Source organism: Tyto alba, unplaced genomic scaffold, assembly GCF_018691265.1.
Source record: "Tyto alba isolate M040663 unplaced genomic scaffold, T.alba_DEE_v4.0 Super-Scaffold_14, whole genome shotgun sequence".
Classification (NCBI taxonomy): Eukaryota; Metazoa; Chordata; class Aves; order Strigiformes; family Tytonidae; genus Tyto; species Tyto alba.
This window is the reverse complement of record NW_024881276.1, coordinates 12,751,229-12,774,638: the sequence shown is the minus strand read 5'-3', so window position 1 is coordinate 12,774,638 and position 23,410 is coordinate 12,751,229. Positions and strand designations below refer to the sequence as shown.

At 43.8% G+C, this 23,410-nt stretch overlaps 1 protein-coding gene across 3 annotated transcripts in view; it reads right to left on the bottom strand.

The window, feature by feature from the left end:
- Positions 1 to 1,284: 1,284 nt before the first annotated feature.
- Positions 1,285 to 23,410, bottom strand: part of NHS (NHS actin remodeling regulator) — a 259,499-nt gene continuing 237,373 nt past the window's right edge. For 2 of the 3 annotated variants that reach the window (XM_042788665.1, XM_033010044.2), the window contains exons 4-9: positions 16,840 to 16,902; positions 14,413 to 14,605; positions 11,029 to 11,160; positions 6,808 to 9,759; positions 6,177 to 6,303; positions 1,285 to 5,437 (exon numbers count right to left, since the gene is read on the bottom strand). In XM_042788665.1, the coding sequence (XP_042644599.1) occupies positions 4,813 to 5,437; positions 6,177 to 6,303; positions 6,808 to 9,759; positions 11,029 to 11,160; positions 14,413 to 14,605; positions 16,840 to 16,902 (4,092 nt within the window). In that variant the 3' untranslated portion in view covers positions 1,285 to 4,812. The remainder of the gene's footprint in view (positions 5,438 to 6,176; positions 6,304 to 6,807; positions 9,760 to 11,028; positions 11,161 to 14,412; positions 14,606 to 16,839; positions 16,903 to 23,410) is intronic. The other variant, XM_042788667.1, reaches the window with a different exon arrangement.

The following is a 23,410-nucleotide window of genomic DNA, read 5'->3' as shown; positions in this document are numbered from 1 at the left end:
GTACGGTACAACCTGAGAAAAGCTTGTGTATGCAGTGATACTACTTACAGTGTTGAATTTATATTATCACTGGATGGGCCTGACTGTTGTATGCCATGTACCCAAAGGTTCACATTGAAGCCTGGATTTTACAAAGACTTAAAAAGGTCACTGACTTCACATATGTTGTAAATAGTTAAAATGAATTCACCTTGTATATATAAAAAAGCACTAGGTACATTTTATGTAGTCTAATGTTTAATCTTCTACTGAGCATGAAAAAAATAGACAGGCGTACAGTGGGCAGATGAAAACCAGCTCGTGCCTGCCTCTACAGACGAAGCTCTTCCTGAAGATCTTACTTATCCGTATTTCTGAATTGGGAAAGACACACAATAGAACAGGTAGTGATCTACGTAATCATTAACTGCTTCACTAGCTGGTTAAAACAAATGTTATGCAAACTGATTCCTACTTGGAGACTAAGACCACACCCATTGGGGCAATCCTCCTATCCTTGCAAAGCATGATTGCAGATAGCCCAGCAGCATTCCCCAAAGCTGATTTTTTCCATATGCTGTAAGGCACTAGACCTGCTCATTTCAGCTTTTTTTTTTCCATTTGCATTTTTAAAATACCATTTACATTTTCCATTTCCATTTTTAAAATACCAGATACAGTGATACAAAGCTCCTGACAAAATGACAGCTGAAACCAAAGTTTTATGATGCACATCTTCCCCTCCCCTTTTCCTTCAATTTTCAGAGACATGCAGGACCTATAATTTAAACACTTAGCTTCCATGCCCTGAATTCTCAACCTCCTGATAACCAAACCATTTTAAAATAAAGTAGCGTTTGTACTTGTAAGTTTGTGTTCATAATTTATGGCCTGCCTTTTGCCCTCGGCTTGCTTTGGTAAGATTCAGTTGCTGGCGTCTCTATGCCTTGGGTCTGAAGTGTTACAATTTGTTTTGTTTTCGAGCTGAAGATAAAGTAGTGGTCTTTCCACTATTTTTCACCCCAGCTTCCTTTCTCTTACCTGTAAAAGACATGAGACAAATTCAGCAGTCTTTATATTCTGGCAAAATTGTATTTGTGGGCAAAATTCCACTTAAAATCAATGACAGTTTGGATACAGATTTTCCTTTACTCAGTTGTTTATTGAAAAATTAAGTTGAAGACAAAGCACAATTAAATGGCTTGAAATGTGTAATGTGCTGAGACTTACCTTTGGAAATAAAATACTTGTAGTCTGTTGATTAGACTTCACGTCTCATTACAAGAAAGTAAAGAGAAAGTGTAATTTAATTGCAGTCACGTTTATTTGCAGTTTCTATACACACGTTCTAGGTAATCAAACTTTTCCGACACAGTTTTTGAGAGGGGTTCACAATGAAACTGTCACCGTTTTTACTAAAAATAAATACAAGACTTAAAGTGTTGCACAGCTCTAAAATATACAAAGGCTTGGATTTAATGTAAACTTTGAAAACATTTTACAAAAGAAACCATCTTTGCAACAATTTAAAAAGTTCGTATTTACAAATATTACAAAAATACAAAATGGATGCAAGTCCATAAACCATTGTCTTTTCTGCCAGCATGAACTGGTGCTAGTACCAAAATAGTTACACTGTAACCTTCTTAATTTTTTTTTTTTTAATGCTTTAAGTCATAACCTACAGTATTTCTCTATCTGCCACCATTGCAGCAAATGCACTCAATCACTGACCTTTGGCAAAAGCAAACATACGCTTTATTTGCTACAACTATTCCATGTCCTCTATGCTGCCACAACAAAAAGACGACCAAACAGAAACAAAAAAAAAGGGGAATGTTATTTTTCAGAACACACAGCTGTATAACTCCAGAAATCGTTTCCATAACATCAGTGCAAACAACGGAACGGTAGGTTGAAATGACGGTTCAGTGGTTACCCGATGCCTGTGCTGTACCCTGTCTCAAGAGGTGAGCGATGTTCCCTTGGTGCATCAGTGGCACACCTGCAGCGCTACACGTGTCCCCGCCATTCGCTTTCCTCTGATTCCCACGCTTGTTACGAACTCTTTTCTTCATAATGGATTTAGAATCTCTATTTGGGTTTCAATCTGCTAAATATAAACTAGGAAATTAAACAAAAGAAGTAAGACTCTATTTAATGGGATTTATGGTTCTGTGGCCGTTGTGTACATGAAGCATTGCCTCACCGTTCCAGTAAAAAAAATTTTTTTAGTGTACATATATTTATTTATGGTCTCTATTAAAGTAATGATTGGTAATAAAAAGTGAGATCATCAAAGTCAATTTAGCTGTGTTCTCTTTACAGTTTTGAATGACTGTTTAACTCAGGATTATTAAACATGTTGTAAAAGTGCTCCTGCTAAAATTTTTAAGGAAAATGACCAAAGATGATAAACTAAGGATTTTCTGCCCAGTATCTAAACTTCCTTTATTCACATTCTCCAGAAAGCAGTTGTTATATGCTAAAAATTTTCTCTCAAAACATTTTCATTCATCCACTTCACTTGTCTTCAGACATATTTTCTTAACTAAGCTACTAATGTGATTAACCTTTTGTTTCCAAAACCTTGCTCCCACTACCTTTTTGAAAACTAGTTTAGACTTGTAAATTATTTAGACTTCCTGATTTTACAGCCCTTCAGCTGATGGACCACCCCTCTTCCCAACGCACGTACCACATGCACAGTGACTACTTCGCACACCAAATGCAACCAGGCTACACAGGAGGATGGTAGGAAACCCTGAATAACATATTTCTTGTGGTAAGTGCTAGACAAAATCAGACGTGAACCTTATGGGGAATAACATTAGGGATTTGTTAACTCATTCTGACTTGCTCAGACTCTTTAAAATCGTAACACTTTCAGGTAGAACCTTCCTCTTTAAAATATGCTCTGCTCGCTTTTAAAAACACTCAGCTTTATGTATTACATGAATAAAAGCAAAAAAAAAGGTAAAACCCGATTTCACACATCCCGCTTCCCTATCATTTACTTATGCTTAAAGCCAGCTTTTAGTTGATTTCTTTAGTACCAAAGTACACTCGCTCTGCCATCCTACTCGACCTGTCCTACTGCACACCACATTCCTCCTTGCACTATTTTCTCTGCACTAACCTTTCCTCTATTTCAAACCATATCCTACAGCAACCAACACCAACTGCATCAATTTCGGACAAAGAGGGCCTTGTTCTCTGAGTAGCATGCACGGGACTACATCAACAGAAACCGTGATGGCCCAAAGGAGAATCAGGCCTGTTGGTTTTATTCTGTTTAAAAATTAAAAGTATAAAGCGACTCACGGGTTAAGTTTTAAAAGTACATGTTCTTGCAGTTTTAAGACGAGAAAATTCAAGTAATTTCAAGTAATTCAGCTTTTATTTCCCTGCCTTCATTTGTATCAAAGCAGCTGCTTTGATTTGTCTCCTTTCCCACCCCACCCCAGTCACCCACCCTGTTCCGCGTTTCTGGTAAATCCAGACAAGATCCCAACTGTATGTGGCTGGCACAGTGAACCAGAGCTTTCCCCTTTCCCTCTCAGCAATGAATATAAATAATGCATACACATACCTATTTCCCAGCTACGTTTTCACAGTGTCATTTTTGTAAATACTTAGGTAGCATGAATCTCATCAGCACAAAGAGAAAGCTTCACTGAAAACTCATCGCAGATATTTACTGATAAATTGAAAGCGCTTCTTGCATGCTTATAATTTATTTGTTTCCTTTACGAACCAGAAACTAATTGTGTTTAAAGATTATAGTTACCAGGTTATGACCGTGTTATGTATCCCAATAGCCTAATAGGAATATGAAAGTTAAGTACTATTTCTTCTCCCATCTATCTTCTCTGAAGCTATCCCTGCAAGAATAAAGGCCCAGGGGAGGCTGTGGGATGGGACCCTTTGGGGTTTTGCATCAGACACGACTTTGTTCTGTCAGAAGCATGCTCGCCTTCCCCACTGATCCTCACAGTAACCCTCCCAGCTGCTCTTTCCAGTTTGCTTCTGCGCAGCTGCCTTAGAAAGACAAATGGTTACTTTAATCCCACCGCAGTCAGCCTTTCCATTTCCTTAGCTAAGGCGGAGAATTCCTCCTTTCCACTGCTCAATGTCATCCTCCAGGCTTGTTGCACTGAAAGTGGTTATCGGTGGCCATGTGAATTTTTTGTGTTTGATATGAAAATGGTATTCACAGAATACAGTTATTACATCTGACTTATTTTGTCTTCTATAAACAAAGTTGTTATGCAGTAAATCGTTTGTCACATCCACTTTTTGATAATTCTATTTACAAATTTTTATCAAAAATATGGTATTTACATATGCTTTGTTAATTTCTTCTAAATTTTGTTTCAGCTCATTTTAGTGTAGAAAAATACCAATCCTCAAGAGCATTTTCTTTTTTATTTTTCTCCCTAGGGAAGCACTACAGTGAGGGATTTGTTTCTAGATGGGCAGCTTCTGGAAAAAAAAAAAAAAAAAAACAAAACAAACCCAAAGTCACTTTTAACTCTATGGAAAGTGGAAGCCTTGAAATCTACAGTGACAACAGAAATGAGAGTGGGATAAACCAAATGAAGCCAAATGAAAACAGAACAGATATGGAGATATAATGTATCTTCCTCCTTTTAGAAAATGTAATGTAATAAATAGCTACAGCTGTAGTCCTCTGTTTCCCCAGCGTCTTACAAACACAAACACATTTAAGCATTGATATTGCCCTGCAATTTTTTTTTTTTTTTTTTTTTTGACTGCTACGGCCTTGGCCTCTCATATTCACCTCCTTACAGATCCCGAGGTGCCAGCAGCCTACGTTGAGCTCTGAGAAGAGCGATCGTCGTGAGGGCTGCCGTCCGAGTTCTCGGTCTCTCCTTCGGAGATGGCCTGCATTGGCGTGTTGTACAGCCTGCAGCGCACGCTGTACCGGCTGCTGCTGGCTGCCGGAGGTGCCCGCGAGCGCCCCACTCTCGAAGACGCCGACATGGGAAAGCTTTTGGAGGAGAATCCTTCTGCGTTGACCCTGGGGGAGCAGGGGGAGAGCGGGGACAACGCATCAGGGCTCGCCGCGGGGGGAGACTCCTCCAGGCTTTGGGGGGCATCTGCCATCAGCTCACCGGGGGACTTGGGCAAAATAGGACTTTTCAAAATTTCGGTGGCAGACATCCTGTAGCTGGAATCAGATCGGCTGCCCTTTTTAAGGAGCAGTAGTTTAAATTCCTCATTGGATGTGTTGGATTTTTTGGCATTCCTGTATATGAGCCCGGGGGACCTCTGGCTGCTAATGGGAGTGCTCACGCTGCCGGCTGGTGGCATGTTGCTGGCAGGCAGCGTGCTGCTGGCAAGGGGCTGGCTGCTGGCTCCAGATGAAGCTCTCAATCTGTTTCTTACAGAAAGGTCTCCAGAATCCTTTCTCCCAAGAACTTTCCTTTTTGATCTGTAAAAACACCAAAGAACACTCTTTTCATACATTATCTTTGTAGAATAACACTTATTGCTGGAATTTCACAGACTGACTGTGCTTTCATATCAGCTAGAGTCCTAATAATCCTCATGTCAAATATCAGAGGCTAGCAGTGGCTGATGGCACTTTAAGCTGTGATAGCTCCTGTGCAATGAATGAGTCAGTGAGCCACAGAGTCCCTCTCAACATCACCCAGCTCTTCCAAAACAGTGTATTCACAGCCAGCTCTTTTTAAAGATGACAATGCATACAGAGTCTTAAGTAGTAATAATACTCATAGTAGCCTATTCAGTATCATAAATCTGTGATTTCAGTTGTGATCACAAATTTCAGCTGAATACAAAATAGTCTGAAGAGATGCCCTCTCATCATTCTCTCTGCAACAACTCGCTCACTGGAATAGAGCTGGTGGGAAGAAGGCAGGAACCACCGTGGGTAGTTTTCTTTGGAGACACATATCTTTGTTAGAGAAAACAGCCTAATGTTATCTGTAAAGTATCCTACACATGCCATGAAGATACTCAGAGTGCACGCCAGACCATAATAAAGCATCTTTTAAAAACTGTAGCTTTAGAAAACTAAACTCAATAAACTAAAGAAGGTAGTTTCAGAACAAGACTTAACCATTGAATAACCATCCTGCAGCTATTGTTAGTGGGCAGCTGTGCAGGGCTGCATGTTATCATTTCCCACTGCAGCAAGGTTAGGTCACCTGTGAATGACTGCAAACAGATCCTCGGTAGTGCGGGGTTTGTTTGGAGACACAAAGACGTCCTCAGCATCAGCCTGCAACTCCTCGCTCAGCGGAGACACGATGGACTCGTCACTTGGAGATGACTCTTAAACAAGGAAAGAGGCCACGCTATGAGTCAGACCCTGCCGTGCTTTGCAACAGCACAGCCAATGTGAGGCACCAGCTCAGTTCACAACCGAGCGGCCGATACCACCATACAGACTTTATCCTCTAATCTAAACATTGTGTACATTGCATGTTGGAGCCCATAATGGGGGCACTGCTAGGGACTGAAACTGGGATCTCTCATTTACTGAACGGCTGTGATAACAAGGCTCCTCTGTACCCTGGGTTAGTGCTCCTCCCTTTTCTCTTTTCAGCTGAAATGCAGAACAAGGGAGGAAATAAATACCAGATAAATACACCCTGAATACATTGAAAGAGTATAAAATATCTTTGGGTTGGCTGACCAGCTAACAGATCAGGAAGATCTATGCTCAAACCTACAGAAACAAACTGATTTGCAACTCCAGCCTCCTTTTTGTCTCTGCTATCAGTCATGCCCAAAGCCACATGATCGGGTGTAACACAGAAAGAGTTCACAACTGACCTTTCAGCAAAGGCTCATCCACACTGCTCGCTGTCTCGTTGGCCCTTCCGTCATCAGAGGCACTTTTGGTTGGGATACCTGATGCAATATCGTATTCCTGCTTGCCACTCACTTCGCTGACTGGATTCACTGCTGCCTTCTCTGCTTCATAGCTGATATTCCCAGGCACATGGTGGCTTACATCGGGTTGATGCTGAAGCTGATGGCTGACAGCCGCTCCCTCGGCCTGAGCTGGGCTTTTGCCCACAGGCCCAGCTTCCAGCCAGCCCTCGCCGCTGGTGGAGAGCTCTCGCTGAGCCTGTACTTGCTGAAGGTCACGCTCTGTTTCTGCTCCTTGGCTGGGTTTCTTCGCTTCGTCATCACCTGTGAGGACAGCTGAGCCCTTCTGAAACCCATCTGCGGAGACGGCACATGTCTGACTCAGAGCGCTTTCCAGCAAGCGCTCAGAGGCCGGGTTCATTTGGTCCTTCCCGGATTTGATTTCAACCAGACCCACGCTTTCTGAAGTTACAGCTTCTCGTTCACAACTACTCTGCCTGCTGAAAGAGGAGCTTTTCTCTAAAGGCGGCTTTCCCAGGCCCGCTTCTACTGGGGAAGTGTCAATGTATGACATTACGGCCTCCTCTGTGGAGTACTGGCATGATACTGGTTTCTTAGCTAAGAGCGGCCTCATTTTGCCTGGAGAAATGTCATTTACCATCAAAGCAGTCTCCTGTATGCAGAGCAGGTCCGGGGTGCTGCCCTTCTGTTTCCCTCCTTCAGGCTTGTTGACTGCCCGGAGGTGGACAGACTTGAGAACGGAGGGCGTGATGGCGAGGGGAGGGCTGGGATGCAGGGCTTCCCCGACCGTGCTCTGCTTGCTGTGGCTGAAGGCGTGCAGCTGGTGCCTGTGAGCGAAGGGCTTGCTCAAGACGTTGTGAAGAGCACTTAGGTCGAGGTGAGTAGGAGGTATAATTGGAAGTTCAAGGTCTTTGCTTACCGAGGTGGTACCGTCTTTTGAGAGCGGCTGCTGCAGCGACGACTTCCTCTCTGGTACTTTTGGCTTCCTCTTGCTTCCCCCTGGAGACAAGGGTCCCGAAAAGAAAGCGGTTGGAAAAGAAGAGGTGGGTGTCTCTGACTGACTGGAATACCCGCTGGAGGGTGAGGCTAACCCTGCCAGCTTCTCAGGGGAGGCCAGCTTAAACTCATTATCGACCGAAGGGAGGGATGGGGTGGTGGCTCGTGACCCAGACTGGGACGTCTGGGATTCAGAGCTCTCTGGTGACTTGATGCACTCTATGACTGTAGTACCCGTAGCAGTGCTTGAATTGGACAAGGACCTGTAAGGATCGCTGGATTTCAAGTCGTTCAGAAGCCAGAGGTCTGCATAGTGAGGTTGTTCAGCACCTTCATCTTTAAAGGAGGGGATATCAGCAGTGTCGAATGGCGTGTCTTTTAACCCGCCATCACTCTGGTTCACCCAGGGGAGCTCCTGCTTGGCTGGCAGGTTGGGGCCTTCCACTCGGGAAGGTGTGTTTGAAAACTCAAGGGGCAACTTCATCTCCCTGGCGGTGTGAGAGACGTGCTGCCCGCCGCCGATCTTTGGTTCTTTCTTGTCAGGAAGGTCGGTACTGCCTTCTGATTTCCTCAAAGATGAGCTGCGTTTTGGTGGGGCTGGCTTTGCCTTTGGTTTCTTCAGTGAGATGCTCTGCCGTCCCTGCCTCCTGTGGCTCACACACTCCTGCCAGGCACAGTCAGCCAGGCTGGAGGTCACGCTCCCGGTCTGGCCACTCTCAGAGCCTGGGGATGCATAGTTGCAAATATAGCTTTTATTACCCTTGAGACCGCAGTCAAAGTGCATGGAGGTATAGTATCCTTCAGTATCCACAGAAAAGTGTGAGCTGGTGTCTGCCTTGTCAGAGGGAGTCTTTTCGAGGAAGCTGTCATAGGTGGCCATGCTGGTGAAGCTGGGGCATCCCAAGCTGTCGGCCTTTGGGCGCTCGGGGCTGAAGTCCTGGCGACAGGAGGCATCGTGGTGATGGTGCAGGTAGTTCCACTCGCTGTCGCTCGTGTTGCTGTTGTTGGGGTCATCCAGTAGATCCGCCACGGTGGAGGTGAAGGAGCTCGCCCTGTGGCCCCTGACTTTGTCTGCGTGGTCACCAAACTGCTCCGTAATGAAGACGCTGGAGTCCTCGTTGGCGTTGGGAGCGGTGTTGAGCGACAGTTCGGAGTCACAGTGCGAAGAGCCCGTCAGCGGAGGAGAGGCGGCAGGAGGAATGGTTTCAGATGTCTGGGAGGGACATGTGGAGCTGCTTCCGCTCCAGTTGCCACTGGAGGACTGGTGGTCATCTTTCTGGTCCATGTGGCTGCTGAGCAGGACTCCTGCTGTGGAGATAGAGTGAATGGGGCTGCCGAAGGTGTCTGAGTTGGATGAAATCTCGCAGCTGCCTGAGTCGGCCATCCTTGACAGCCGCGATCTCCCCCTCTCGCCGATGCTGTGTTCGGGGCTATGCAGGTGCTGAGGACAAGTTAAGCTGATGGGCTGGCACTCTTGTGAACCCTGCTTGCTCAAGACCTCCTTCCCCTTATTTGGGATCCTCTCTTGGCCATCTAGGAAGCACTCTGCTTCGTACCCTGCACTCTTGGCGGCGGCGTCCTGATGGCCCTCGCTGTCCCGGGCACCCTCGCGAGGAAGGCTCCGCGAGCGGATGCGGTTGCTTACAGCGGCAGCGAAGACGGCGTCCCCGTTGTCCGCCAGCACCAAGATGTTGCCAGTGGAGTGGGAGAGGGAGGCGACAACGCTCTGCCCCCTCTGGGCACGGATCCGCCTCCGGGAGGGAGCGGCTATCAGGATTTCTTCCGTCTGGCACTCTGAGTCCCGGGTCCCCGACCTCCTGCTGCCGGAGCCGGAGAAGTCCGGGTTTGCATGCACAATCACATTGCGCTCTCTTGCCACTGGAGACTCATCTGAATCTAGGACACATGGAAAGCCGGGTGAGTGGGAGACAGCTCCACACTTACTGGCGCAAGACGACCCGCGAAGCAACCCAAGAAGCATTATCTGCTGTATTCTTTATTTTTTAATCTTGCTGAGCATTGGACCAAATTTAACTTTGCTATAAAGAGCATATAAGGCAGACCTTATCCCAATGAGGTGGAGAAATTCTCCTAGTCCTGCAATGCGATCTCAGTTCTCCTATTTCTGCAATGTGATCTCACACAGAGCTGATCTTTCTGTGGTAAATATTAAGATAAATATTAAGTTTTCAGTTTTTGTCACTCTATTTCAACTAGTTAAAGACAGTTTTCAGGAGTGGCTGCTGGACAAAACACTCCATAAGCTTCTAAAAATAATTCTGTTTTGACTATCTGTCTGTTCAGAATTTCCATTATCTGCTTCTTTACTACCAAGAATATTTGCAAGGCAACAGGATCTTTCTTTCATAGGTTCTCTGGTTGCTTATTCCCTATGATAAACACATTCCCTCTGCTTCCCATCAAGTTTCATTGCAACTGACCGCGATACCAGAGCCATCTTCAGGTGCAGATGAACATTAAGAAATAACGATCCCGTTAGTTTTATTTTGGGTTAATATCAATTTTACACTGGATTTTCCCTCAGCAGAGCTGCTCCTAATTTATCTGGGACAAGAAGTGAGGTCAGCCACCCAATTTCAGGCAAATATCCTTGGTAATAAAGAATGAAAGGAAGGAATCGAGGACGAGGGCGATAAATAAAGGGAACGTTTAGCAAAGTTTCCTGTAGGGTACCAGCAGCTGTCTCTGAGGTGGACATCCAACTGCTCAACTGAGTGAGTTATCCAGCTGTTGTGACAGCTCATCATCACTTTGCTGAGCAACATCTGTCAGTTCTTTACTTTAAGCTCCCCTCACGCAAGAGAAAACTTTCACTTAATCTAGTTACTTTTTATGCACATAACTATGGGTTCATAACAGAAATAAAATGGAAAAAAAAAAAGAACTGATTAACATTTACACAATAAGAGCTGAACATGTACATCTATATTACTCAGTAAGGCCCCTGGTCCATCAGGGCCATATGGAGTAATATAGCTTTGCTTACTGTAGTAAATCAAAAAAACAAACCACGTCATTCCCAAACTCCACAAGCATTTATGTTTTTGAGGTTTCATTTCTTTGGAAGGCTGGCTACCAGCTCATATCCCTGCAATTTAAGTTGGTTAGAAAGCTGTCTATGGAAGATTTGTATTTATACTACACCTATTTCTTGTTGCACTCTTCTGGGGATGCCAGAGATGGTTTTCCTCCTCCTCAACTTTCGTCTCCGCTGTAGTACAGATTGTGAATGAACAAGAGAGCAGCGTATACTAGCCTCTCTGTCAAAACCAACTCCTGCAACCCATAAATAGGTCTCATTAGCCTTTAGAAATAGTAAACAAATTTTCATGGCTGGAACACAGTGGAGGTATGTGAGCTTGGATTAAGCCTGTGAATAAACATAAGGGAGCCCTTATGTAGCTGTTATGTAAATTATATCACAGTATATCACAGTTTTACATCTAATTCCAGCTCCCCCCTCAGCAGCCTGGTCTGCCAAAAATAACAGAAGGAATTAAAAAAAAAAAAAAAAAAAGTAAAGAAAAGAAAAGAAAATCAGGAAAGAAAATAGAGTTGAGAGTTCTTGGTAACAGGTCATCTTTCTTATAGCTACTTATCTGTCATAGGGACAATAACAGTAACTTGTCTGCAAAGAGTAATCTGTTCAGCTATGGCCTGACTTATTTTAAGCAACTAAGCATAAGAAAACAATTTAAGGTTATAACGCCATATTACAGTAGTTGGGTGCTTCTTAGGAGACTAATATGCCAAGGGGGCTAACATTTCAAAAAGGAAGGAGACAGCTAAAGTGGGCCCAAGTCCCCATGCAAGTTTAGAGAGCATTCTTTATGAAGATGACACGTGGCCAAGGGTGACATAAAAAGGCAGCTGCTATTTATTTGTGTACATCAGTAAGTGGCCCGATTTTCGCAAGTGCTCAGCACACACTGGGATTCCTGGGAGTCCACTCTGGGAATTGGGTCATGCAGTCAATCAAGATCTTCAGTTTGGATTCAAGAGCCCAAGTTAACGGGCACATTTATTTATGACCACACTCATATAGAATAGGCAAGAATTCCTAATTTTCTTTATGTTTTCATGGCATTAGCACAGGAAAGTGTCTTTCACTTTGTTTTTTACACTGTAGTGTCAAAATAAAGTTAAAAGGAGGCCCACCAGAAAACCAGTGCCCATCTGCACTGGCTTTTTGCACAAGTATACATTCATGCTCTATAAAGTTGACATGGGACAGGTCAGAAAAATGTGCCAGGTCCATAAAAACACTAACATAAGGATCACTGGTACAGTGGTTTGTAATCTTAAGAAAAATGAACAAACTAAACCAAAAGAAAGGAAAAAAAATCCTGATAAGAAGCTCTATTTTCATAGCGTATAATTATAGAAAACATAATTATACACAGACATACACATACATATTACACTACATAACAACGTAAAACATTAAAAAGTAACTTTCTTGTAAAAGTTCTTCTTGAAATCTACTACAGTGAAATAGAGGCTTCAGACAGATGTCCTGTAACCACCAATGCCCCTGGAATAAGCAGAGGAAGAACTTTCTTTAATATGGAACGAAAGTGCTGTAAACTGCAACAACAGTCATTTTCAAAAAAGTGAACATTTCTCAGGGTTGGGAGAAGCTTAAAAAACAAAAAGAGAACTGAAACCAAACTCTTTGAAACAAAAAAAAAAAGCAATCAGCATCATTGCTGGTTTTCCAGCAACTGTGAGTTAGCCGAACATGCTCTGTGTGCCAGATGCACGGGGGTCATCTCCGAGAGGAAAGTGGAAGAGGGTATATCCTCCCCGTGACGCATACAAATTATTCCCATTAGTGCTAATGAGAATGATACACATAAACATCCAGAAGATTACATACCATTCTTGATCTGTAAAACTGATCAGTGGAAATTTGGTTCCAATGTATGGCAGGTGGAGTCTAGGCAAAAATGGCTATTACTGGAAAAGTTAACATTGGTCCCAGCCCTAACTCTCCTCTGAACTACATTAGGTGACATTAGCTATGTTAGGAGGCCAACACCAGTTAGGGTCCTGTATTGAATGTAGAAAGAGCATCGTTTCAACACCAGCTTTACCTCATGGAAACGTGCCACACTGTGACTTTCAGCGGGGATTTCTGCCAGCAGTGCCCACCCTGCGCCCTTGACCAGTCTGCTCGCAGTCTGTGCAGGCAGCTCTGCCGTCCTCCTTCGAGGCTCTGGCTGCCCAGAAGCACCATCCCGGTGCCGGGGACGCCCCCCGCTCCTGGCTGCCACCTCTCCGGGCGGGCAGAGCCGGCGGCACCGTGCAGGGTCAGTGCCGCTGCTGGGGCGGAGGGGAACCGGGACCGCGTTGCCATCAGTCACCAGGGGGGATTCGTGCAGGTGATGGTGGAGCAGGTGGGGACTTGTCACCATGACACCGTAGGAGAGAGGTGCTGCAAACTCAAAAGCCCAGAGCCCCTTGGCTGGGGGCTGAAGCTGGGCTGGGGGCACACAGCCCACCCCAGCACCACGGTGAGCCCCGCAGCCTGTCTTGCAGGAAGGTTGGGCACCGCTGATAGACATGGGAAAGAGCAAGAGCAATGGGATGTGAGGGGCTGTGATCTCCGCCCCACCCCCCACCCCCCCCAGTTACTGGGAAAATAGAATTAAATACAAGTATTTTCTCTGGGGAATGAAGGCTAACTGAAAGCTCCCTGATTTTATCCTGATTGTTTATATTCAACTCTATAGCCATGGAAGTCAGCACACTTTATGCTCTTACATTAATCAAAACTTGGTGCTCAATATTATTGAGGAAAACTCAGATCAACTTTATGTTTACTATAGCCCTCTGGAAGGAGAGAAAAAGAGAAAGAGAAAAACAGCCTGTTTTTTGATTCTGGAAATAAGTTGTCTATCACGTTTAGTAAGTGCTATACCTACTGCTTCTATAGACAAATTCTCCTTCAAATAAATCTAGACAAATGTATCGAAATGTTATAGAAATAAAAGAAAATGCCATTACTATACCTTCAGCATGGCTGCATGTAAGAGATCTCAGAGCGATGGTTTGCATGCTACACAGTCATGCCTCGCATGTTTAAAGCACTGCAAATAGTAGCCTACATTCTCTAGTTTCTCTTCTCCTGCTACACATGATAATCATATGATTAATTTCGGTGGCTTTCTGCATTATTTCAGTCAGCTACAATCAAAAAGTTATTTGAGGTCTTTGTAAATACAGACTGTAGGTTGTATACACAACAAAAGTACATTGTTTATACAGGGAACCAGTGTTACGTTACACTGTATAACATGACTCTGAAAATACGGGCCAAATTAATCCTAGATGCGGCTTCAGTGACTCCAGTGGTCACACGAGGGATGAATTTAGCCCACTGTCTTCCAGAAACTAAATCCTCAAGCTAGGGTCTTTGCCCCCAGACTGCACAATCCTGTGACTTCAAATAAATTAAACAAAATAAGTACTTTACCTCCCTTGAACCATGCAATAAATACAAAAAGAAATAGAAGAGATTTGTACCAGTGACATTGATGGGAATAATGCAAGAAGAAATCACTTGGGCATCTTGTTTCATTTTCTCCTCTGGAGTTGGGAGAGGTAGTGCTTTACTCCAATTGGTTTGTTTATCCAGTGTAGAAGGGATATTATGTATTGGATTTTTCGGCCTCTGCCCTAACATGACATCTGTATCTTCGTCCTCTGGTGGATGGGACTGCAAATGAATACATTCAAAATCAGTGTCTCCCACTCAGGCACACGAGGCTAATTTTGAAACAAAGCAGACACACAGATCAGAAATCAATTACAGGGATGCAAGGAGGAATTGTTGTAGCTAAGTCACACAGCACAAGCTATTCTTCAATGAAAAAATAACATCCTGCTAATAGGAGAAAAATACCTCAACATACTGGAATTCAGCATATTTAGTGACATTTACAGGACATCTCCTCCGTCAGAAGGGGCACGTCCCGCACTCGTGGGTAGCCGTTGCAAGCGGGCCCTCAATTACCATCAGCGTTAGACACATGGGCCCTCATTTGCATCCTCAACCTTTTAAACACCCGAGTCCACTGATTACTTGTGAGCACTGGCCCCATATAACGCATATGCATTTGAGGACAAGCATCAGAAGGCCCGCAGTTTTAAAGAAGACCCCTCTGTACTTTAGAAAACCATCTGAATTTCATTTTTACAAGTTCAGACCATGAACAGCCCAAAGTTACAGCCACCCAGCAGCTATGCGGTGGGAAGCGGCGGGTGTTAACAGTGCCAGGGCAAGGGGACAGTGGCCAAAGAGAAGAGTAGCCACCACCAGAATAAATTCAAAGCATTATTTAGAAACCATGCACATTTTTACAGCATGCTATGAGGAGCGCTAGGTACAGAAGATAAAGGAATGGAGAGAAAAGTAAACTGTATGGAAGAAACACAGATGGTTGGTTTTCATTTGGAAGAAATAAAAAAATCCACCACCAACACCCTGTCTTGCAAATCTGATGTAATTTCAACTAGTAAAGAGAAATATATTAAGCACATTTTCATGTGGTGCTGGCTACCAATTCAGGTTTTGGGGGTCTCTTTGTTTGCAAAAGAAAAAGTTTCTGTTTTGTTTGGAAGGGATGGAGGGGAGAAACACTTACCTTTTTCTGCCTAATTTCCCTCCCTTCTTCCATTAACACATTCTTCTATAAACTGTGACAACTCTTCGACCAGCCCAGGATCTCTGTCCACCTCTCGGTTTTTAAAAATTAAGTGCAATCCCTTTCAGGCTGTCTTTCTCTTCAGTCTTAAATTCCCAGCTGCTTAACTACCAGCCTTCCCCCTCATGCCTGCTGTTTACACTTCATTTGCCAGTTTTAATTTCGGTAGCAAACATGGTGAAGATAAAATATTGCTCCCCAGCTCCTTGGCAGGGCGCTGAGCAGGCGGGTGTTGAACACCACAGGATCACTCCCGGGCTGCCATTGTACTTCTGCCATTCCTCCGCCCAGGCTCCTCGCAAATCCCGGGGGAATTAACCGTCTCAGGCTTGCCAAACAGCACTTACGCCCCAGCCCCAAAAGCATTCAAGATCTTAACTCAGCAGCTACTACTTAAACTGTTGGAGGGCTCTTACTTACCTCACCAGTGTCACCTCCCACAGCACCCCCAGACCCGAGACAACGCATGCTTCCTCCTCCTCCTGCCCGCAGAAAACCCCCTTTTCCCACGTAGGGTTTCAGTCAAACATTGCAGCCTTCTTTCTGCCTGCAGCTTTTGTGCCGAACCCAGGCAGACGTGAATAGCTCATATAAACTTCAAGCACAAAAGACTTTGTTTCCTAGGTAACTTCCCCCCCCCCCCAAAAAAAAAAGTTTGATGCATGCATGCAAAAAAAACAACCCCTTGCACACACGCACAGACACATGGACACACACACACACACACACACACAGAAGCTGCATTTGTTGCCGATTCCTCCCCTGGATGACAATGAAGTGCCGGACAAAGCGGGCGAAGTGACCCTGGCTGCCAGAGCTCCTCCTCTCCAAACAGTGGCATCACCAAATGGCCAGAGAATAAACACCCACTGTCGTGCTGGCATTGCCTGAACAATTTCTTGCCATTTAGGAAAAAAAGAAGAAAAGGGGCAGTCTGGCAAAAACATTGCAAGAGAATTAAATGCAATCTCTAATGCTATCGAGTCTGTCCCGGTTCAGGCCTTTTAAAGGAGGCGATAGGAAGAGGTGGCCTTGTGGCCACAGGCTCCTGAAACCCATCTAAGGTGAAGAATGAAAGAAGAGGGGAGGAAAAAGTTATTATTGTGTCTTATTGACATGAGAGAAACAGAAAAGGCTTCTTTTAGCGCAGTAAAGATAGCAAGTGAAAAGCAAGCAAGAGGTAGGATTAGGAAGGGAGAAGAGTGAGACAGGGCTATTAATTGAGGATTGCTTGTTTTTCCAGTACCTTTCTACTCCAGGGGGTCATGTGGCAACACTCAATGGGGGAGGGCGAACGGATGCTGTTAAACTATAGATGTGAAATGTAAAAAAAAAAAAAAAATAAAATTAAAATCATACACAAAATGTTTCTGGTGAAAGCACGTCATTTTTGTCTGAATAAATTAGCATCAGAGGCAAAACAAGATGAGATTTCTACCCTATTTCCAACTAATGGGTTTGTTCTCCAGAACAGACTATTCTACATATCGCAGCTCAAGCAACTGTGCCCACAGAATGGTTTGGACCCCTGTGAAGTCTGTGCTGATTTTGCTTACTCGGATTAGACAAAACTGCAGTGAAATTGGTTCAACCTCCTTGTACGGACATGCTTAAATTGGCCCAAGAATGCCTTGTATTGATTTGGTAACTCAAACTGTGTATTGCCTGGAGCTGAAGCAGTGCAAGGTATGTATCAAATTACATTATAAATGATCTATTTCATAATATCAGGGAAATTTTTTTGCATGATGTATTGAAGCAATGGATATAAATAATGGTGGTCCTGTGGGTGATTTATCAAATACATTGATTGCTAAGGTTTTCTGATGTTATCATTACATCTCTAAGGTTGTGATCATTGTGTTGGGGTGACAACAGCCAATTGGCTTTTTGTCACTTTTTATAACACTTGAAAGGACAAACAGTGGTACCCACAACATCCTGGGTCTCGCTGAATCCCTGCACCTCCAAAATCCTCTTCTGGCAGAAACTCTGGTCTGTTGATCACACTGGAAATCTCTAGCATGTGTTTCTCAGTGGAAGTTATTATCTCCCCATGCATTAGTTAGCAGATCTGCCAAATAATCCTATGAATGTTTTTCCCCCGAATCATTGTCAACACCACTGTGATGGATGAACCACAAACTTCAGCTTGAAAGACTGCATTACACAGTCTCCTCTCACAAAAAAAAACCAAAGCTGTGGTGAATCTCCAAAGGCCTAATTCTCCATCTTGTCCTACTCACTTCCTAGATACCCAACACCTCCTGCTTTGCCCTGGTTCCACGTCAGGGTCAGGTTGGATGGGGCTTTGAGCTATCTGGTCTAGTGGAAGGTGTCCCTGTCCATGGCAGGGGGGTTGGAACTAGATGGTCCCTTCCAACCCAAACCATTCTATGATTCCATGACTAAAACCATGGGAAGCCTCCAAATGAACTGCCCATAAAACTTACAAGAGAGCAGAGAGGGTAAATCAAAAGAGAACTGTTGCCAGTTAACATTTCCATCAGGATAGTTTCTACCCAGGTCAGTGCAAAACCAGTTCTCCGAAGATGAGAAAAAGCCTTATCACAGGAGAAACGCCTGCAGCAAAGGCTGTGGAGATACTGAATAAATCAAGCAGTTCAGTCTACTCTTCAGATACCCAGGGATGATTTCACCCTTGGTCCTTTGGCCGAGTTTACAGCCACCTGCTCTGAGCAGACTGACTGCAGTTAATGGGATCAGGATTTGAACTGAAATTCAATTTCCCCATGGAAGGTGTCGGAGTATCTCTGGGGAGGGTCAAGACAGGGAGAGACAAATGTTGCTGAAGCGACAAGAATTCAGGATATGAAAATCTTTGCAATGTCCCACAAAGGCCTGTGATAGTCCTAGTCAGTGCACAAGGAGAAGAGGATGGGAGGGACCTCCCGCCCGCCCTAAGCTCCGAGCACAGCTCCATGCACAAGCCACTCAGGGGCAAACCTCCTCAAGAGAAACAGCGGGACCCCGACTTTGGCTTCAGGCAAGGTCTGGCTACCCGTCTGTCTGTCCTGTCAGTCCAGGGCTTTCCTACCTCCCCCACGTGCTGCTCGGTCTGACTCCTCCAAGAAAACACTCATCTGGTTACTCATACCCACAGCCATCATTTGATATGCCAAAGTCTCAGGTCCCTGTTTAAGCACAGTAGGACAAACTTCCTAGGTAGGTTCCTACCATGAAGAGGTAGGACAAAAATTGAGATTACTGGCAAAATTCCAGCTCCCGCTGTCACAGCAGTGCTCCTGAGAAAGCTGGTACTACCGCTACCTCTCCAAGGTGTGCCGAGGCCACCAACTGCCTGTTCCTGCGCGGTGCCTGCCGCTGGGCAGCCGAAGCACGCTGGGATATAGCAGCATCCTCAACATTGCAACACCTCCACTCTGGGGGAGAGAGAGAGCTGCTGCTCTTCAGATGTTCTCATTCACTCAGAAGACCAGAATATCTCTAAATGTTCCGAGTAAACACATAATTAAGCAAGAAATTATTATTATATACCCAAAGGCTGTTCTGGTCTGATGGGCAAATCTGCAGTTAGGCAGTTTTCAGAGTGAATTTCTTTTGTGTGGGTGTGCTTGGCAAACAGCAACGGTGATAATCAATCTGTTAAATACAAAGCCAGAATACTTTAAATAGGCATTTTTCATTAATGGGCTAAGATTGCTTTGAAACTAAACTGATGCGTAATTGCTTGACTAGGGATTTATTCTGCAGTCACTGACAAATGTGAGCATTTTTATTTTCTGAGCTATCCCATCAACTTCAGTTGCAGAGGTGCTATTGTGTTTGTGAAACTGCTTTGCAGTAAAAATCTTGGTTGCATATGCACGTGATCGGATTTCTCAGTGCTCTGCCTCTCTCCAACGTGAAAGTCCTTGGTTTCTGTGCACCACAGAAAAACAGTTGGATGTCCATGTCTGAACTAGTCAATAAGGCTTCCACCATAGAGAAAGCGGCACTGCTGCAGGACAATTCAGCTCCCCTTCCTTCAGCACCAATCTTGGGGCGAGATGAAGCACCCCTGAACACTCTCTTCACTGATTTTAGGAAGAGCCTAGCGTTACTTGCAGGTAGCTAAGTCAGGACACATCATTCATCCTTTTAGCAAATTAAAATCTTAAACCCTGTCAGTGCAGTGACAAAGAAGCAATTTAGGAGTTGACAAACTTGCCAGCCTGGCAATTTATGAGCCTGCCCCATTTATTGTCACACAGCTGGGATCCAGAGAAGGAAGTGAATGGGCCAATAACCAGACAAAAATGTCACTTCAGTCCCTCTTCTGTTTTCCATCCCCCAAAGCTTTGAGATGCCTCTGTTGTTCAGGATCTTCAAGATATAAGGGAAGACAAGTGCAAGAAACATCATGTGCATTAAATCATGTACCTAGCCTGCCCTACCTATAGTGATAGCATTACAGGAGATACTGGGATTTCAAAGTTAGTGCACAGGGTGTATTGAGCACAGTGCAATGGCGAGGGGAAAAACATAAACACATGAATAAAGAACTAATTTTTCTTCAGGTAATTAAAGATGTCTTGAGAATGCTAAAGCTTCATCAAGAACATTTATCCTCAACAGGTTAGTCAAATTTAGGCATGACTGATTTGATTCCTTCCCCTGCAGCTGTGTTTGACCACATAGGCAAGGTGTTACCTCGCAGGAGGTCTCAGCAGCTGGGTCCCAACCCCCAGCAGCACAGGGCTGGTGCTGGCAGTGCTGACACAGCCCCAGCGAGGGCAGGAGGCGGCTACCAGCACAGTGTTATTCTCCAGATGATTAGTTTTGACTCCTGTTGTTTAAAAGTTTCAGTTACTGAAAAGCGTAAGGGATCAACATTATTTCTGACTTCAGGCTTCTATAGCACTGGGTGAGGGAAATTTCCTTCCCAGGATGACCTTACAAATAAAGTGTGTGATATTCCCTCGAGCAGAGCATCAGCATATAGCTTCAGTGTCTGCAAGCTTCATGTATGGCCCATTTTCAGCAGCGAACAGAACATACACACTGGATGCTTTCACCCTGTGTGAGCACAGAAATAATATGTACTTATTAACAGTACATCCTGAATTCTTGTTGGAAAACAATCATTCATGTGCTGGAAAGGTAACACGTAGAGTAAGTGTGAACTAGTGTGTAATCCCATGTTGGCATGAGTCAAGTACCAAGTCCTTCTGAGGTCCTGGGTGAAACCTCCTTGTATCCCTTTCTCTGCCTGTAAAACGGCGAGCCTGCAGCTTCATTAACTCACAGAAATTAAGGAAAATGGTACTGATTTACATGTTGGAAAAATTAAAGGTCTGGTAAAAGAAGAAATATTAATAAAAGGCTAGCAGATTTCAAGTGTTTTCAGAGCACAGTTGACTACTTAATTAGAAGTTAAAATTCGCACCTATATAGCAGCTTTCTTACAGTCAACTCATGCTGAAGAGAAAATAACAGGAATATTTCTGACCATTCTACTTTTGCTGCGAAACACAACCCTGCTCACCTGCCTGCTCTCAACGTTTTTATTTCCATATGTTTCATTCTCCTCAAGTTTTTGTTTTATCTCCTTGTGGGTGTTTTCTTTTCTTTTGGAGCATCACAAATGTGATCTGTTAAAGTACTGACAATCCTTTAATGATTAATGTACTGCTCCAATGTTTTGACATGGTGAAGACAAAAATAAGACATGTTTTCTGACAGAAGTCATACCACACATGGCATTCCAGCAAAGGTCCGAAATAATCATTTCACAATACAGGGTAGTAGGTATTAAGCTCATTGCACAAATAGTGCTATACAGAATGACTGACGAATAATGCCAGGTGGGTTTTACTTCTATCAGCTACAGGCAGGATTTGCACACATAAATTGCATAGCCCAACTTGTGCCCAGCCCGTAACTCAGTTATATTTTACTGAAGCTTCGTATGACTTTAGCAGAAAACTGTGTCAAAGTTAGTATATTCAGTTGTGCTTCCTTTTGCTGTACAAAGCATCCCAAAGCAGACCATAGGGAATCTTTTTGAAATGTGATGGAATAAAATTACCTGATGCAATATTTTCTCTTCACATTTGCTCTAGCTGAGGTCTCAGGGAGAGGCAAAGCCTGGCTGGAAAACAACCTCCTGCTTGTCTTGTCCCTTAGATTTCTGCTCTCATTATAATTATGAACAAAGTGACACTGAACTTTGTGCAACTGTGTGAATTTCCAAATATCTAGTTCCTTGCTCCATCTCCCTTGTTTTATTATAACAGCTGTGCCACAAGCAATTTGAGAAACTGTGATCCTGTGACATTCTGAACTTGAACACTGAGATTTCAGGCCCTGGCCAGATAGACTTGGGGAAGCCAGAGAAAGAAAAAAAATGCAGAGAAAATGAAAGAGAAGGCTGAAATGCACTCGGAATGACACAGCATCTTCACACTCAGTGACTGGCCTCAGCAGTGCTACAGGGAGGGTTGTCATGGGAACATGTGTAAGGAATATTTCCCTCATTTTAGCAAGTCTGTAACTTCCTCTTACTCTCCTCAGATTATTTTTGTTTTGTTTTGTTTTTTTTCTTCATGAGAAAAAATGCCTGAATGAATGATGCTTGTAAATGTGTATGTATAGTTCTTCTGTGCAGAGAGAGACTAAGTATGATAGTTTCTCAGCTTTAAAAATGAATGACTGGGATGGATAGGAAAGTAAAATCATGTCTGCAAAACCAGGAGGGGCATGGAGAAAGGGAATGAGAAAGCATTGCTTACTGTTTCTCACAGTCCAAAAACTAGAAAAAATGTGATTAAATTATGAGGCATTAGGTTTGGAACAAACATAAGTCACATTTTCATACAGATTGTCATACATTTTCATACAGTCATTGTCACAGGGTGCTGTTGAGGCCAAAGGTGTAAATTTGCTAAAAATGGATTAAACAAGTCTCAAAATCAATGCAGACAGGTTCCTTGGTGGCTGTTATTCTGTGTTGGATCTCTGGCTCAGGAGCTCTGTAACAAATTTCTGTATGAAACTGGAAGGATAAATCATGGGACAATAAACAGCATAAACCATGCCCTGTTCTTATACTTTTTCCTGAAGGATCCCATTCTGGCCTCTTGGCTAAGTGGACCTTTCATCAGACAAATCAGGGCAGTTCCTGTAACAAGAGTAGGCTATAAAGCTAACTCCAAACTTGTCTTGCCTGGGACACAAAAGATCCCATGTCATTTCTAGTTCTCTACTTGTTCTCCGTGATAAAATGATCTTGCAATAGAACAGTCCAAACTGCCAAGATGTCCCTCCAGACCTATTTACACTGGCATTAGTCGCTTTGGATTTGAATTCATTTGGTTTCTTGGAATTTGTGGGACTTTGGCATCTTCCTCCCTGTAAAGATAGTCAAAAGTGAATCTTCATCTGTTGTGGTTGATTTTCTCTGGCTTTAATATACAATATGCAATATCTTTGGAAAAGCTCATAGCCACCTATTTGGTAGCAATGAAAAAAGCAGCCAAAAAGTACAAATGTGGAAGCCTTCACTGGTCTCAGATATGTGACCTGTTTATCAGTAGCTTTCAGTAGTGATAATTCTTACAGGTCTCACAGTGGTAATTTGAACATTTCTTAAAATCAAGCCACTACATTTAACTTAGGTGGTCAGTTTGGAAAAGTCAGATCCTGTAACTTTTAAAAAACTCCCCAAGCCCCCGATCCTTTTCCTAATTTATAGGAAACACAGGAAGGGGCTTTTATTATTTAGTATTGCTTTCACCAGCACCTTTCCAATGCATCAGAAAAGTGGAATATACAATAGACTGCTATGCCATGAA